Below are 18,380 nucleotides of genomic sequence, written 5' to 3' on the forward strand. Positions count from 1 at the left end.
TTTCGGGCCAAGTGAAAATCTCTTTTTACACTTTGAAATCACTTTTACAGACTGACACATTCTGAAACCTTTTTTTTAAATTTATTTAAATGCACATGTCCAAGCTGTTTTTTTTTTTTTCAGACCACCACCGTGTGTATTCTCTGTGACTGCCTACACTCCAGCAGGGGCAACCAGCCTTAGTGATGCTGAATGTATTTGCATTACAGACTTAAACCTGAAAACCCCACTCGCTTCTAATTACTGTGCATGACTATACATGGCAAGCACATGGGTGTGTGCTAAGCCTCTGCTTCTTCCCCCAAAAATTCGCTCCTCTTTTCCATCTACTGCAACTGTGAAATCACCAGAGCAAGACGCAATAAATTTCTGCCTATAATTCTTCTATGCACACAGAGTCATGTTTTCACATTAGTCCCAAAACGAAATTTCTTTGCCAATTTGAAAGCACACTTACTGCTCTTTTTTTTTTTGGGCCAAGTGAAAATCTCTTTTTACACTTTGAAATCACTTTTACAGACTGACACATTCTGAAACCTTTTTTTTAAATTTATTTAAATGCACATGTCCAAGCTGTTTTTTTTTCAGACCACCACCGTGTGTATTCTCTGTGACTGCCTACACTCCAGCAGGGGCAACCAGCCTTAGTGATGCTGAATGTATTTGCATTACAGACTTAAACCTGAAAACCCCACTCGCTTCTAATTACTGTGCATGACTATACATGGCAAGCACATGGGTGTGTGCTAAGCCTCTGCTTCTTCCCCCAAAAATTCGCTCCTCTTTTCCATCTACTGCAACTGTGAAATCACCAGAGCAAGACGCAATAAATTTCTGCCTATAATTCTTCTATGCACACAGAGTCATGTTTTCACATTAGTCCCAAAACGAAATTTCTTTGCCAATTTGAAAGCACACTTACTGCTCTTTTTTTTTTGGGCCAAGTGAAAATCTCTTTTTACACTTTGAAATCACTTTTACAGACTGACACATTCTGAAACCTTTTTTTAAAATTTATTTAAATGCACATGTCCAAGCTGTTTTTTTTTCAGACCACCACCGTGTGTATTCTCTGTGACTGCCTACACTCCAGCAGGGGCAACCAGCCTTAGTGATGCTGAATGTATTTGCATTACAGACTTAAACCTGAAAACCCCACTCGCTTCTAATTACTGTGCATGACTATACATGGCAAGCACATGGGTGTGTGCTAAGCCTCTGCTTCTTCCCCCAAAAATTCGCTCCTCTTTTCCATCTACTGCAACTGTGAAATCACCAGAGCAAGACGCAATAAATTTCTGCCTATAATTCTTCTATGCACACAGAGTCATGTTTTCACATTAGTGCCAAAACGAAATTTCTTTGCCAATTTGAAAGCACACTTACTGCTCTTTTTTTTTTTTGGGCCAAGTGAAAATCTCTTTTTACACTTTGAAATCACTTTTACAGACTGACACATTCTGAAACCTTTTTTTTAAATTTATTTAAATGCACATGTCCAAGCTGTTTTTTTTTCAGACCACCACCGTGTGTATTCTCTGTGACTGCCTACACTCCAGCAGGGGCAACCAGCCTTAGTGATGCTGAATGTATTTGCATTACAGACTTAAACCTGAAAACCTCACTCGCTTCTAATTACTGTGCATGACTATACATGGCAAGCACATGGGTGTGTGCTAAGCCTCTGCTTCTTCCCCCAAAAATTCGCTCCTCTTTTCCATCTACTGCAACTGTGAAATCACCAGAGCAAGACGCAATAAATTTCTGCCTATAATTCTTCTATGCACACAGAGTCATGTTTTCACATTAGTCCCAAAACGAAATTTCTTTGCCAATTTGAAAGCACACTTACTGCTCTTTTTTTTTTTGGGCCAAGTGAAAATCTCTTTTTACACTTTGAAATCACTTTTACAGACTGACACATTCTGAAACCTTTTTTTTAAATTTATTTAAATGCACATGTCCAAGCTGTTTTTTTTTCAGACCACCACCGTGTTTATTCTCTGTGACTGCCTACACTCCAGCAGGAGCAACCAGCCTTAGTGATGCTGAATGTATTTGCATTACAGACTTAAACCTGAAAACCCCACTCGCTTCTAATTACTGTGCATGACTATACATGGCAAGCACATGGGTGTGTGCTAAGCCTCTGCTTCTTCCCCCAAAAATTCGCTCCTCTTTTCCATCTACTGCAACTGTGAAATCACCAGAGCAAGACGCAATAAATTTCTGCCTATAATTCTTCTATGCACACAGAGTCATGTTTTCACATTAGTCCCAAAACGAAATTTCTTTGCCAATTTGAAAGCACACTTACTGCTCTTTTTTTTTCGGGCCAAGTGAAAATCTCTTTTACAGACTGACACATTATGAATCCACCATGTGTAACTACAACAAAAACAATTCCCATTTCTATTATTCATTTCTTAAGTTACCACATACATCCCCTCTCAAACTGTAAACTCACCTTTAAAATTAGTTAGTTGTGAAAGAAATGTGACACTCAAACAGCAGATTATCAGAGCCAGGATCTCTGTTGTGTTCACCTCTCTCCTCTCAGCAGAACCAGATAATGGCAAACTTTCCCTCTATTTTTCCACACATATACATGTAAGTTTCAAATCTCAGTGCTTCCCCCTTTTTTTCAAATGTAATGACACATTTCTATTGGTTGAAAACCAACCCTTTTCCAAAAGTACCCTGCCCCCAACTTGACTTCTGCCTAGTACCCTTCCCCCAACTTGACTTCTGCCTGCTACCATAGCAACAGCTCATGGAACACTGCTGTGTGCAGTTAGGTCAGAAGTTCGACACACAATGTTTCAATTCCACAGAGCAAGAGTGCTTGACTTTTCAATCCTAACAGCAAATCCATAGTACTGTTCTTTGGTTACACATTTTTTTGTACCAATACAAAACATGCTTCTATTAATTTTCACATACAGCCTAGTTTTTTTTCTAGAATGGTATGAAACAGCCAATCAGTTCTTTTTGTTTTGTAAAAAATATGTATGCCTCCATTTCCAAACTGTCTTTCTTTTCATATTGCCATTCTACTGAAAGACACCTCCTGAGTGCATCCAGTTCTCCTTTGAAGATGTTCACAGTGTGGATTGTAGGGCACAGCTATGTCTTCTGGAGTGAAAAGTTTGCAGAGAAAACAGATATGGTGAGAGACCTTGCTTTGCCAAATGTAGACATTAAATGGATTGGTCAGAGAGGGTTAAAGTGGCACCAATTGATGCCATTGGTGAAATCCTTCATGCAAATCCAACACCCTGACCTCATAATAGTGCACTGTGGTGGCAATGACCTAGGCACTTTGACTGGGGTAGGTCTGGAAATGCTTATGAAGGACACCTTTGCACAACTGTTTACACTTTTCCCTAAAACTGCCTTTGTGTTTTCCAACATATGCCAAAGGCAAAAATGGAACTGGTCCAATCATTTCTGTCCACAGATTGACAAAGCAAGAAAGCACGTCAACAAATCTGTTTCTGCTTTCCTCCGTGACTATGGTATGGGTGCCATTTACCACAACAACTTGCGTTACGACATGCAAGACATTTATAGAGGAGATGGTGTGCACTTCAATGATGAAGGGAACAGAGTCTTCCTCTTGAACCTTAGACTCTGCATCGGTACTTACTTGTAGGTACCACTAAAAAAATGACTCCATAAACACAACAGCTCTTTTTCGAGCTCCCTAATTTCTAAACTCTTAAATCTGATTTTCATTTATTTATTATTTTTTTTTACCGTACGCTTACGGTCAGCTTACCGTACGCGTACCCCGTGATTTTTTTTAAAATCAATAAATGTTTTTTTTGTACTTTTCTGTCCTTCTTTGACCCCCTTACAATTGTTAGGGGGTCTGTAACTCTCCTCATTGCCCCCTTTCCTTGTTTTCACTCTTTTTTTTTCAGAGTGAAATACACAAAATGGCGGCCGCCGCTTCCTGGTTTCGGCCGATCCGAATGTTTACTAAGATCTAAGAGCCAATCAGAATCGCGCTCGCGCACGCCACCGTACGCTTACCGTAAGCGTACGGTAAGCGTACCGTAAGCTGGCTCAGATATATATATTGATTTAAAGGCTATTTTCTCAGAATCTACTGAACAGATTTACACCAAACCTACAAAAGGCACTTCCTTGACCTAGGGACTACCTCTCTGCCAAATTTCGAGTAATTCTGTTCAGCCGTTCGGGCTGTAGCTCGTTCTAAAGGTCCTATGGAAAAATGCATGGGAAAAACGCGTTTTGGGACCCCCCTTTTATCTCAGCCCCCGCTTGACGGATCCCCCCGAGACTTTCAGGGTAGGAGCGGAGCGTAGCGCCCCACCTATTTTGAGAAATTCGCGAGGATTCGTCGACCGGCGCCAAAGTTATTCAAAATAGAATGTTGAGGTTTTCCTATGGAAACGTGGTCCTAACTATAACTACCTACTGGCGACCGCCAGTAGGTAATATATATATATATATATATATATATATCTATCCACCAAAAAACGCCGAAACGCTTGAGGCCGCAGCAACCCGAGAGCTGTGGAGGGTCCAACCGAGGGGGAACTGCCTTACGTGTTGGCGCTGCAGGAGCTTACATTGAAAGCTGGCAAGGTCCTATCCGAGGCTCAATAGAGAGCCATGAACTGTCCTGAAATGGTGCTAAAACCAGAGCCCACTGGAGGGCATTGAAAGGCACTAATTGAACTGCATCTCCAAGCATACATGTGGAACATTGAATACCGGATGCCAATTAAGGCATTGTTTGAAATGTGCAGGGGAGTGGCAGCGTACGTGATGAACTGGTTTTTAACACACGGCCTCTGAGGAAGGAGACAGACGCTCCGAAATGCATCAGGCCAGGGACATTTAAAGGGATGCGAAGTTGCCTGCTTTATTGCTTGAATAAAGGTTTGTTGACCTACCTGCAGCTGTGTTGCGGCCTCAAGCGTTTCGGCGTTTTTTGGTGGATATATATATATATATATATATATTCCCAAAACAATGCCCTTGCATTAAGAAACGCACTCCTTCAGCCAGTGATTTTCACAAACCTTTAATTCAAGGAACAGGCGTGCAATTCCGATTATTTTGTCCCTCTGCCTGACGCGTTTCAGAGCATTCACGCTCTTTCCTCAGAGGCAGTTTGAATGCACACGAGTTTTCAGCTCCCACAGTTCCCTGCGTGATAATTTATTTATATAGGTCTCCGGTGTGCCTGTTCTTAATGAAGCCATTCTGATGCACGCTGGAACTTGTGGTATAATTCTTTTAATTTTGATCCTCCAGTGGATGTGCGTGCATTTCAAAACCTTTTCAGGGACCGGTAAATGCCCTCCAATGGGCCTCAGAATTACAATCCTGTTCCAGCAATTTAAAACCAGCTGCGCCGTCTGCTGGAACAGGATTGTAATTCTGAGGCCATTGGGGCGGGACTATGAGCATTTAAAACGGCATGTAAAGTATCAGCAGCTGTTTCTTTCCCTCATCAGCTTGCCATTGAGAAAGGGAGCCTTGCTCCGGAAACGCGTCTGGCATGAAGCTTATCAAAGACTTTGCAGGGATTAGGGTGCCGTGATTTCCTGCTGCCTTCCGATCAAATAAAGGTTTTAATAGAACATCTTGTGAGGCGCTTCGCTTTTTGAGCAACCTTCGTCTGGATGTATAATGGCCTGCTCTGGCCATGAAGCTGCCCCCCTGCTGACAGTGTGGGTCCGGTACTCTCACGTTGGGAGCACCATCAGGAAAGGTGTTGCCTAATCGGACGGCATGAAAGAAGCAAGAAATGCGTCACTACGATCATCCAGCAATCTGAAAGATCTTATATCTTGGAAGATGTGAGTTACTACTGCTGCCACTAAAGGATTTTACCCACTAAAGACTATGTTAACCATAATGCACTCGATGCATACGCCCACTGGGGCGGGACTATGAGCATTTAAAACGGCATGTAAAGTATCAGCAGCAGTTTCTTTCCCTCATCAGCTTGCCATTGAGAAAGGGAGCCTTGCTCCGGAAACGCGTCTGGCATGAAGCTTATCAAAGACTTTGCAGGGATTAGGGTGCCGTGATTTCCTGCTGCCTTCCGATCAAATAAAGGTTTTAATAGAACATCTTGTGAGGCGCTTCGCTTTTTGAGCAACCTTCGTCGGAGATTATATATATATATATATATATATATATATTCACTGAAAAAACCATAGGTTTCACACATGTTATAGTTAGCTGTACATTTCACTCGTAAAAAACCAATGAAATTCCCCCATTATAGTTAGTGCAGGCAACTATAACTCACGCGACCGCAATCCTCTGCTGATGCTAATACTGTATTTAGACACTTATTTGCCCATGTCTTCTTCCATTAAATTTTAGCTACACATATATTACAAATATTTTTTTTTCATAAAGACACGTATGTCATCAGCAGAAGATTGCGGTCGCGTGAGTTATAGTTGCCTGCACTAACTATAACGGGGGAATTTCATTGGTTTTTTACGAGTGAAATGTACAGCTAACTATAACATGTGTGAAACCTATGGTTTTTTCAGTGAATTTGCAAGGTTTTTTAAATGCTAAGTTACTTTACGCCATTCGTGGCGTGCGCGCCCAGTTACCGCAGTTCGTTCCGTGCGCGCACGGTGCGCTTCGCGCACCGCACGCCCACTTTACGCAGTTAGTGCCGTGCACGCACGGTGGTCACGCGGTGCGCTGCGCGCACCGCGTGCCCACGTTATGCGGGATGGGCCATGTACGCACGATGCGCTTCGCGCACCGTGCGCACATGGGGGACATATTATGCGCATCTTTGTGAAATGTATTCTTTGTTAATTTCATCTGTTATATGCCATGCACATATGGTGCCCATCGGGCACCATTTGCACACGGGGTGGGGAGAATGTGGATAATTTTTTTTAAAAATTTTTTTTTACCGTACACGTACGGTAAGCGGAATCGCCGATTTTCCGAAAAAAAAAATTTTTTTTTTTTGGGCTTGGGGGTTGTTTGGGGACCCCTATATCAATGCTGGGTGGTTAGGATCTCAAGAAACTGCCTCTTTAGACATTTTTGGGCTTCGTTTTTGCTGCCCAACTCAGAGAGCGAGAGAGAAAATGGCGGACGCCGCTTCCTGGTTTCGACCGATTCGAATGTTTACTAAGATCTAAGAGCCAATCAAAATCGCGCTCGCGCACGCCACCGTACGCGTACGGTAAGCTTACGGTAAGCGCACCGTAAGCTGCCACAGATATATATATTGATTTAAAGGCTATTTTCTCAGAATCTACTGAACAGATTTACACCAAACCTACAAAAGGCACTTCCTTGACCTGAGGACTACCTCTCTGCCAAATTTCAAATAATTCTGTTCAGCCGTTCGGGCTGTAGCTGTGTCTAAAGGTCCTATGGAAAAATGCATGGGAAAAACGTGTTTTGGGACCCCCCTTTTATCTCAGCCCCCGCTTGAGGAATCCCCCCGAGACTTTCAGGGTAGGAGCGGAGCGTAGCGCCCCACCTATTTTGAAAAATTTGCGAGGATTCGTCGACCGGCGCCAAAGTTATTCAAAATAGAATGTTGCGGATTTCCTATGGAAACGTGGTCCTAACTATAACTACCTACTGGCGACCGCCAGTAGGTAATATATATATATATCTTTTGCACCGGTTGATGAATCTTTGCAATATTTTCAAAACTAATGGCCTGCTACGGTCAACTCCTGTCTTGAAAGTTTCAGGGTGATTTATCAAATGGGGGCCGAGAAAAAAGGGGGTCCCAAAACCCGTGTTCCCCATGTTAATTTCCGTAGGAACTTTAGACACGGCTACAGCCTGAACTGCTGAACGGAATAACCCCAAATTTGGCAAAAAGGTAGCTTTTGGTCCAGAAAGCACTTTTTTGTTTAAATGGTGTAAATCTGTTCAGCAGTTCCTGAGAAATTAAAAAAAAGAAAAAGATCGATATCTGAGCACCGAGGAGGAGTCGCGAACCCTCCCGGGCACGAGCGTCACTCTGATTGGCTGCCAACACTCCAAACCAGGAAGTGAAAAATGAAGAAAAGGGGGCAGGGTAGAAAGAAAAATGAAAGTGTGGGGGGGCTCCTGCCCCCCCTCCCCCACACTGCCCCGGGGACCACCGCCTCCCCAGTGCACTAACTATTTGAATGCCCGCGGACCATCACCTGCCCGGGGCTTTGAAAATAATGAGGGGGGGGAGCGCGCGGCCCCCCCTTCAGAAGCCCTTGATGGCACTAGGGACCGCCACCCCCCAGGGCCAGCTCCTGCAATGTCCTGGGGTGCCCACCCCCGGGACATTGCTGTTTGCTATTGCAGGATGGGAGCACAGCTCCCGCCCTGCACTAGCAAACTCTGCTTTGCTTCATTGAAGCGAGAGCAGGAAAACCTGCTCTAGCTTCAACAAAGCAAAGCAGGATTGTTTTTAAGCAAGGGGAGCTGCATGTTAGCTGCTCCCCTTGCTCAAAAGCAATGCTGGCTCCCGCAGAAGGTGGGGAGCCAGCAGGGACTGTTGGGGCATTGGGGCCCCCCTCAAGGTCCCCAACACAAAGGGCTGGGCCTGGGGGATTGGGTCCCCGGGCTGGCCCCTGTAGGGGGGCCGCTCCTTTTTCTATAAAAAATGGGTGGGCCCCAGGGGATGGGGTCCCCAGGAATGAAATTGGCCTGGGGAGGGGTACACATGGCCCCCCTCCTCAAAAATCAAATAAATAATGGCCAAGCCCCGGGGGATAGGGTCCCCGGGGCCAACAGTGGCCCAGGGAAGGGGGGCCACGTGGCCCCTGTTCCCTGTAAGTATTAAACAAAATAAGAGGCCATGCCCCCTTCCCTTTAAATATGCATACAAAAAGGGGCCATGCCCTGGGGGATGGGGTCCCCGGGCCGCAATTGGCCTCAGGAGGGGGCCCGCGTGCCCCCTTCCTGTTTTTTTCTGTTTTTTGAGAAAAAAAGGGTCAGGTACTGGGGGATGGGGTCCCCAGGGCTCCAAAAATAGTAAAAAAAAAAAAAGCGGGGCCACACAGCCCCCTTCTAAAAAATAAAGAAAATAAAAAAGACGTCATCACGCCGGAGGCCCCGGCCCCTCTCTGCACCACTCTGCAAACGCGCCCCCTGGCGCGTTGTAAGATGGGAAATTAAGTCCCCATGAATACTGAGGGTCCCCGGGGCCAACTAACCCACCTGGTACCTCCAGTAAGCGCCACATAGTTGGTTTGCAGAGAGGTGGTCTGAGGCCACGCCCCTTTTTACACCACTCTGTAAATGTGCCTCTTGGCGCTCTGCTAGTCGGGCGATGAGGTCCTTTTGTGTCCTGAGGACCTCCGGACACAAGTGGACTTCATCTCCCAAGGACCCTTAGAAATGAAGGGGACTTAATACCCCAACTTAGAACACACCAGTAGGCGCGTTTGCAGATTGGTGGGGAAAGGGGGCGTGGCCTTTGTCCACCTCTCAGCAATCCCACTGTGTGGGGCTTACTGGAGGTAAGATGTAGGCTAGTTGGCCCCTAAAGGACCCCCAGCAGCGAAGGGGACTTCAATCCCCATCCAAGAGCGTGCCAGGGTGCGCGTTTGCAGAGTGGTGGGCAACGGGGGCGTGGCCTGCTATGAGAACTTCGCAATCCTGCTGTGTGGGACGTCCTGGAGGTAATAGGAGTTGTAGTTGGCCCCGAAGGTTGTCTTTGGGGGCCAACTACCCCTCTTGTTACCTGCAGTAAGTCCCACACAGTGGGATTGCGAAGTTCTCATAGCAGGCCACGCCCCCGTTGCCCACCACTCTGCAAACGCGCACCCTGGCAGACTACAAGATGGGGGATGAAGTCCAATTTACTCCTGAGGGACTTTGGGGGCCAAGAAACCCTCTTGGTACCTCCTCTAATTCCTATGCAGCGGAATTCCTGAGCCCTGGTCGGAGGCCCAGCACCCTTTTTCCACCACTCTGCAAACGTGACTACTACTTAAAGAAGCATCTTTCTGCACCACTGATTTAGAGATAGTTTTAATCCCCCTGCCCTATTATGTACTAAGCAAATCCAAAGGGGATGATGGACGGAGTGTTGAACATTGCGAGCACTCACCCCCAGTCAACTGATCTGGGTTTAATCCTTCATCATTCTTTAGCTCACTCTGCCACCCCAGTTCAGACATGGCCATATGCAAATTAGTCTGGCCCTGTGCCTCATGGGAACAGTCCAGCCCGAACTGCCAAGCTATATCTTCCCTGGACCAGAAATCAGCATCCTGGGACCAGTTTCTGGCCAATCAGCCGTCATCAGCCATGCTAGCTTGAATCCAGTGGCAAAGTGAGCAAGGGACCCACGTCTGGGCATACCCTGCCAACTTAGGGCGACCAAAGCCAAACTAAAGGGGATGATGGACGGAGTGTTGAACATTGCAAGCACTCACCCCCAGTCAACTGATCTGGGCTTAATCCACCATCATTCTTTAGCACACTCCACCACCCCAGTTCAGACATGGCCATATGCAAATCAGTCCGGCCCTGTACCTCATGGGAACAGTCCAGCCCGAACTGCCAATCCAGGTCTTCTCTGGACCAGAAACAAGCATCCTGGGACTGGTGTCTGGCAATCAGCCATCATCCGCCAAGCTAGCTTGAATCCAGTGGCAAAGTGAGCAAGGGACCCACGTCTGGCATACCCTGCCAACTTAGGGTGAACAAAGCAAAATCAAAGGGGCTGATGGACGGACTGTTGATCATTGCGAGCACTCACCCCCAGTCAACTGATCTAGGTTTAATCCATCATCATTCTTTAGCTCACTCCGCCACCCCAGTTCAGACATGACCATATGCAAATCAGTTTGGCCCTGTGCCTCATGGGAACAGTCCAGCCCGAACTGCCAAGCCATGTCTTCCCTGGACCACAAACAAGCATCCTAGGACCGGTTTCTGGCCAATCAGCCGTCATCAGCAAGGCTAGCTTGAATCCAGTGGCAAAGTGAGCAAGGGACCCACGTCTGGGCATAGCCTGCCAACTTAGAGCGAACAAAGCAAAACCAAAAGTGATGATGGATGGAGTGTTGAGCATTGCAAGCACTCACCCGGAGGTCCAGTATTTATACCTGGTGCCAGCCTTTGTGTGGGGGACTCCCTGTCATACTCCCACATCTTGTTCTGGAAATGTCTTCCCCTTCCTCTGTCAACACAGTCTGGGGGTGACAAAAGGCAGGGAATGCCTGGTGTCAGGTTCTTTGGTGTGTTCAGGAGGCAAAGCCCTCTGAAGTGTGAGTGGGGTTGGGTACAGGCACTTTCCAGTCATCCTGTTAGGACGGCCCATCATGTCTTCAACTAAACCCCCATTGTGTCACTATCCGGAAGTAAAAGCAAACACCAGCAGCAGAACCATTCACAGTCATGTGACCTAGTACACTGGAATAAGACACAGAGGGTGGTGAGGGTGGGTGGAAGGAGGCCAGATATTTGCTTTCATATTTGAATTTTATGGGAGGGTTATTGTAGAGGGTGGTGGTGTTGGATGTCAGGAGGCTAGGTTTATATTTTTCAATTTTGTGGGTTAAGGTGTAGGGTATTCCCTATGGCCTGAGTATGCAACAAAATGCTGAATAGTAATGCCTTCTACAGCAAATACTATCAGCGCATGCCACTAGCAGCTTAGAGTTTAAAAAACAATTTAACAATTGATCCACCATGCTGAACAGAATCCCTTTGCCCTTTTGTCATACTCTTTGAACTATTGCACCATACAGAATGAGCCTTAAAAAATAGATATGAAATTGAAGTTGCAAAAGGCATTTTCTCCTTCATGATCAAAAAACAGTGTCATCAGTGTGAAAAAAAATTGATTTAACTTCAAAGCCTGGATAGCTGAAACTCTGTATGTATTTATGTATATATGTATGTATGTATGGGCAGCGGAGCTCTGCACATTGTCAAAGACAAACATATAGTCAACAGGCAGTAGAAGAGAAAACTGACTTCTGCACAGCTTACGACTTTCAGACTGACAAGCAGAAAAGTGGTACAGAAATGCCTGAGCACCATAATGGGCAAGCCACCACTGCCAGCAGTGCTACTTATTTCCAACCCTAGTTCATAATGCAAGACTTGTCTGTATTATTTTTCATTTCTGTGTAGAGTTGTCTGGATACACCAAACACCATCTAAAATTTAAAGTAAAGCATGTAGCAGCGATAACTGTTAATCTAATGTAATAACCAGTAAATGCTTCTTTTTTGGCTTATCAGTCTAGTATTTTTCTGACCCTCCATTTAGGTGGGAGGAGAATTCTCAAGCATCGCTTTGCTCCAAATGAATAAATATGGGAGGATTGCTGTATGCGGAGCAATATCTGGATACAATGACACATCACCTCAAAAAGGTATTGAGCAAACCCTACAAAGCTTTGGGTAGAAAGTATGATTTTATACAATATTTTTTGAGTTTTTTGGTTGCATATTGTTTAAGATCGCTTTTCAAGTACATTTAGACTGCTAATTCACAGGTTGTATGCACCGAAGGGAAAGAGAGAGAGAGTGGCATGTCGGTGTTTGGTAGTAAGGAGTTGTCACCCTTAAAATTACCATAGTGGGGAACATGTAGTCTTTGGTGGGGACAGTGTGCTACCACTAGGCTGTTGAATATTTCATAAAATGCTCACAGTTGTGAAAAGAACCACTGAGATGGGAGCTGGGTGTAGGGTGGAGATTGGCTTTGATGGGTTATTGAAATGTTAAATACCTTTACAGATGTAGAAAGGCACAGTGGTTTGCATGCTCACCGCATGAAATGTGGTGATCTACAGATCATAAATTTTAATCCCAGAATGTCCATGAGAATCTTCCACACTTCTGTGGTTGGTAACGAGAACAACTCCCATATATGGTGCTTACAATGGGCGCATTGCAGTAAGAAACACTATTTTAAAAAACAAGTTGTTACATGGTGAGTTGTTATGCTTCTCAAGTAAATGTATAGTACAAGAAAGATTATTGTAGGTTAGAGCAGTGTATGTTTTAAAAAACAATGAGAACTTGTGTTTCTAATAAATAGAATGTTAGCACAAGATACACTGGCATATCAAAAGCAAATTCGGTTCAATTTTTTCAGCTGCAGTCATGATGCTGATTAACAAAACATTTGCACACCTGTGTGGCACATATATGCAGATAGCAGCAGTTTGAAGGCGCAGTTCAATTTTGTTAGTTACAAACAATTAATTTGCAATTACAAATGGATTTACTCATGCATAGAATTATACCAGCATAAGTACATCTTCTTTAAAGGGATGAGTTGTAGACATTCATGGGCGGGGATTGATTCAGCAAACGTCGGTGAACACTCGGTCTTTCCAGCCTGCGGGCATTTAGAAAACCTTTACAGGTAAGTAAATCAGTTTTTATGGTAAGAAAGGGGAGGACCACCCCCCCCCCCCCCAAACAAAACGTCTTGGTGATTTGTATAGGGTGGGGCTGCTCCATATGACAAATGTTTTCTCATTTGGAAATATACATGTGTAAGCAGGGTCGTAGCTTGGTCAGTAAGCTTGGGGGGGGGGGGGGTGAGCTTCAGATTTTCAACAATCAGGCCAGCATATAATGTTATAATACATTATACGCCAAGCAGCGTTTATAAGAGCGGCATAAGCGGCAGTGGAGGGAGAGGAATGTGGATTGGTAGGAGTGCTAAGAGAGAAAACACTATTTTGTAATAACTAACATTTTTTAGGACTTTCAAAAGAGAGAAGGAGAGAGAGAGAGTGTGTGTGCATTTTTGTCTGTATGCATTTAAACATTCCTGGTGAAATCCAACAGACATCTCAGCATACCCAACTGAAAACACCTGTACCCAACTATTTTTAGTTGTAACACTCCAATCAACCCCTGAAGCCATGCCCCTGTATGTAAGATTTAGTGGAATTCTTTGTAAATCCCGAAAGGTTCCTTGTGCTTAGACATTAGCACTTTTTTTATACAGATCAGTACTTACTTATTTATAACAGTCCACTGTGTGGTAGAGTTGTCTGTTTATTTTTAAACAGATCACATTTGAGTCTCTTTTTTTAAGTTCGTGTTTATTTAGAAACAGTAGATAAATACTGATTGAATAAAAACATATGCCATCAAAAACCAGGACAGAAAAAAAAGTCACGAGTATAAAGCATTTTGTCTTTTGTATTGTTTTAGAAAACAAAATGACAACTTTATACAAAGGCAGAGTAGAAGAGATTCAAATTGGTGTCTGTACTTCATCTGGTACAGAGATAATATTAGTGGATGAGGTACAAAGGGATAAATACTTGGTTAATGGAAGTCATAAAATATCTCTTTTAATAGCAAGAGAAATAGGAGTGCCGTAGTTTGTATCCAATCTATGGTGAATACAAGTGGCATTCCACCAAGACCTGAAAGTGACATTTAGAGCTTGTTTCCAATTTGATGTGATTAAGTGAAATGCAATAGCCAGTAGGAAATCTATTAGTTTAAAGCCTGGATTTGAATGAGACCACTGAGGTGCCAATCTACCGAAGAAAATGTTAGTAAAGGAGAAAGGAATAACAAAATTAAAAATCGTATTAATTCGAGTCCCGGCCAATTTCCAAAAATGATAAATAATAGGGCATTCAAATAACATATGTTTAAGATCTGCAGTGGAACTTGAGCAGGACCTACATGGTGAAGTAGCATCAGGGGGAAAGGATTTTAGATTGGTAGGTGGGAGTAACAAATGGCAATAAACAAAATAAAGGGTTTGAATAGTGTTTGCAGCTTGTGTCGTTTTGTGGAATTTAAGCCAAGTCTTACCCCCAAAAATATTAGACTAATACTCCCCCCAATACTTTTCCCACGCTAATTCAAGTTTTGACTTGGCTCTAGCTGCGGTTGTTTGTAATGATTTATAAATAAAAGATGCTGTTGGGTTATTACTGAGCAAAGGAAAGAGTATGTTAGAAGTAGGTGAAGGAAGGATAGTGGACAGTAATTGAACATATATTGTTTGAGGCAATTGCATAGGAAAGTGTATTGCGTCTTGGATGAAGATGGCAAACAAAATTGTGTTTGAAGATCAGAAAAGGCCAAAAAATGGTCACCTAAAAAAAGTTGTGATACCCAACATAAACCCCTGGTTTGCCAAACTTTCCGATAAAAGGGACGATTCTTAATACGTAGTGCTTTATTATGCGAAATGGATTGTTTATAATTGGCAAGCGAGGGATATGTGACAGGTATAAGAGGTCTTAAAATTGTACCGGAATGAGAAATAACAGGAGAGCATAACTGAGATATAGATGTTGTGAAAGCAAGAATTTCTTTAAAGTCAAAAGGAGCAATGAGGGATTTCTCCTACTTTAACCACGGGGAGGGTGTAAAGGGAGATCTGAAGAAACCAAATGAGTGTCCTGTTTCAAAGAAAACGCATAGTGATTTTTTTTTTTTTTATTCTGGGAATTTAAGGGCTCCATTAGGCTTCTTTTTTAACAAGGACTGAGCATTGCAAGGAGATAAACCTTTCCATAGCAATTTTAATAAAAGAGAATCCATTTTCTTGGAATAACTGTGTATAGAAACAGGAATCATAGCAATAACATATAATATGAGGGGAGTGAGCATCATTTTAATAGTCAATCCTACCCCACCAACATAGAAAAAGTGGATGCCATTGGGCAGTACTATCATTTAATGTCTAGATAATGGAATCAGAATTCAGTTTCCAAGTTTCTTTAAAGGTCTGCGAGAACAATAACCCTAAGTACTTTATCTTGGAGGGTTGGCAGGCAAAACCGGTGTGTGTGAAAAGTTGTTTTTTACACATTACTTTCAAAGGTAATACTTCATATTTATCAGCATTAAGCCGCTAACCCGACAATTGAGAAAACGTAGTAACTTGCTGGAGAAAAGGGGGATGGGAAGTTGTAGGATAAGAGCAATAAAAAAGAATATTGTCAGCATACACTGACATCTTAATTTGTTGTGAACCAATTGAAAAACCTGATTTGAGTTCATCCTCTCAGATTTTTATGAAAAAAGGGCTCAAGTGCTATAATAGGCAAGAGAGGGGATAATGGGCACCCTTGACGAACCACTCTGAACAAAGGAAAATAATCTGAAAGTACACCATTAACAAAAATGGCAGCTTTGGGACCTGTATAAAGCAAGGATATTAGAGCAATCAATTTGGTGAAAAACAAATCCATTTAAATGCCTGAAAAATAAGATCCCAACAGAGTTGATCGAAAGGCTTTTCCGCATTCAAAGCAATAGCAGTATTAGAATGATCCAGAGTACAGGCTTTGCTTAGAGTGTTGAAAAGAACCCGAGCATTATCTGAAGCCAGTCGACCCTTAACGAAACCAGACTGTTTAGGACTGATGAAATCAGGCAGGATAGGATCAATACGTAAAGCCAAAGACTTTGCAAAAATGTTATCATTGGTATTGACTAACAAGATTGGATGGTAATTCTTACACTGTGTGAGATCTTTATTGTCTTTAGGAATAAAACAAATCATGACATCCTGAAAGGAGCCACAAGAAGCCCCTTTATTGGCAAAAAGGTTATACAAGATAAAAGTTTGGGAAGGAGAAGTTTTGCAAAGTGGCTAGAAAATTCAATAGTGAAGCCATCAGGGCCAAGAGCTTTCCTTTTACATAAGACAGAGGCTGCATGGGATATCTCTCAGAGTGAAAAATCAACCCCTAGAGGATAAAAATCAATATAAGGAGAGGAAGGAGAAGTAATAGATTGAAAATATTTAGTCAAATCTGATTTTTATGGTTTTGTTTCTGAAGAATATAAAGTGGTACAAAAAGTAAAAGATTCATGCAAAATATCAAAATCCTTAAAAAGAGCCTCCCCCTGCACCGTTACTTAAGGATTCTATCTTTCCTAACTTCCCCACATTTTCAGACAGCCATAATAATGTGCACTACTTTTCAGCAGGAAATTGGAGGCAGTATTTGTAGTTAATCTATTAAAATTAATTTTGGCTTCAATTAGGTGTTTTAGAGAAGTCCCATTTTCAGAGTGGTAATATGCATGCTCTAGTTTTTTAATATTAGTAATTGATAGGTCTGAATGGAATTGCATATATTTTTTCTTTTGTGAGACAAAATTAATTATAAAGCCTTTTGCCGTTGCCTTAAAGGAATCACACACTATTGCAAAAGAAGAGTCAGTGTGTTCTTGATAGTAAAAAATTCAGAAGTGAAAGGTTCAAAATGAGAAGCGAATTTGGAACCCAAAAGAAGTGAGTTATTAAAACACCATCTGCCTGCATGTGGGGAGAAAGGAATAAGATTAAGGGGCCAGATGTACGACCAACAATTTTGCATCGCAATAGCAAATCGCAAAATGGGGTGTACAACAGTGTCGGAGACTCTGTGATTCCCAATGGGGTCGCAAATTGCGGGTCTCATGAATGTTAATGAGCCACTCGCAATTTTTGACCCATTGGGAATGGCAGGCCCTACCAGGTATGGTGGCCTGCTGGGCTCAGCAGACCACCATGTCTGGGACTGCTTTTAACTAAAGCAGTTTTTCTTTTGAATGCAGCCCGTTTTCCTTAAAGGAAAAGAGGGATCATTTAAAAAAATTAAAAAATGAAATATTTTAGTTTCATTTTTTAAGGGCAGGTAGTGGTCCCTGGGACCATTGCCTGCCCTTAAAAAATATTTTCAGAGCCTGTCACAAAGAGGAAGGGGTCCCCTGGGGACCGCTTCCCATTTGTGACTCCATTACCATCCTCTTGAAGAGGGTGGTAATTTGCGGGTGTTTTGCAACCGCAATAACGGTCGCAAAACATTGGTACATAGCTTTGTGGTCGCTATTAGGAAGGGAATGCCCCTTTCAAATAGCGAGTTGCAAAACCTATTTAGCGAGTCGCAAATAAATTGTGACTCACTAAATAGGCTTTGTACATGCCCATGAGGTTTTTGAATGCGCAAACAGGTGGCAAACCCGTTTTCCCATGCAAAAACGGGTCATACATCTGGCCCAAGGTCTGTACATACTGGTGCATGATCAGATATGAGTAAAGATCCTATGTCAGATTCAAGGACATGTTGAGACAAAAATGTACTAAGGAAAAGATAATCTATGCAAGACTGTGAATGATGCGAGTTCGAATAAAAGGTGTATTCTTGGAGGTTTGGGTGACATAATCTCCAACTATCGACTAGTGATTTACAATGAATGCTGAATCTATATTGTGAGTACATTTTAGTATACACAAATTAAAATGTTGAATTACTATCTAATACAAAATCAATAGTTTGATTCCAATCACCACCAAATATAATATAATCAGCGTCACACACTGTTAACTTATTTTTGACCAAAATGTATTATCAACAGAAATTGGACCATAAACATTAAAAATTTTAAAGGTATGTTATCAATCAA

At 42.9% G+C, this 18,380-nt stretch overlaps 1 protein-coding gene across 2 annotated transcripts in view; it reads left to right on the top strand.

Annotated features, from left to right (window-relative positions):
• LOC146866244 (prostaglandin reductase 1-like) overlaps positions 1–18,380 on the top strand; it is a 336,856-nt gene that overhangs the window by 204,471 nt on the left and 114,005 nt on the right. For both annotated transcript variants that reach the window (XM_085634947.1, XM_085634956.1), the window contains one exon: positions 12,256–12,361. In XM_085634947.1, the coding sequence (XP_085491073.1) occupies positions 12,256–12,361 (106 nt within the window). The remainder of the gene's footprint in view (positions 1–12,255; positions 12,362–18,380) is intronic.

This window comes from Triturus cristatus, chromosome 2_1 (assembly GCF_964204655.1).
Source record: "Triturus cristatus chromosome 2_1, aTriCri1.1, whole genome shotgun sequence".
Classification (NCBI taxonomy): Eukaryota; Metazoa; Chordata; class Amphibia; order Caudata; family Salamandridae; genus Triturus; species Triturus cristatus.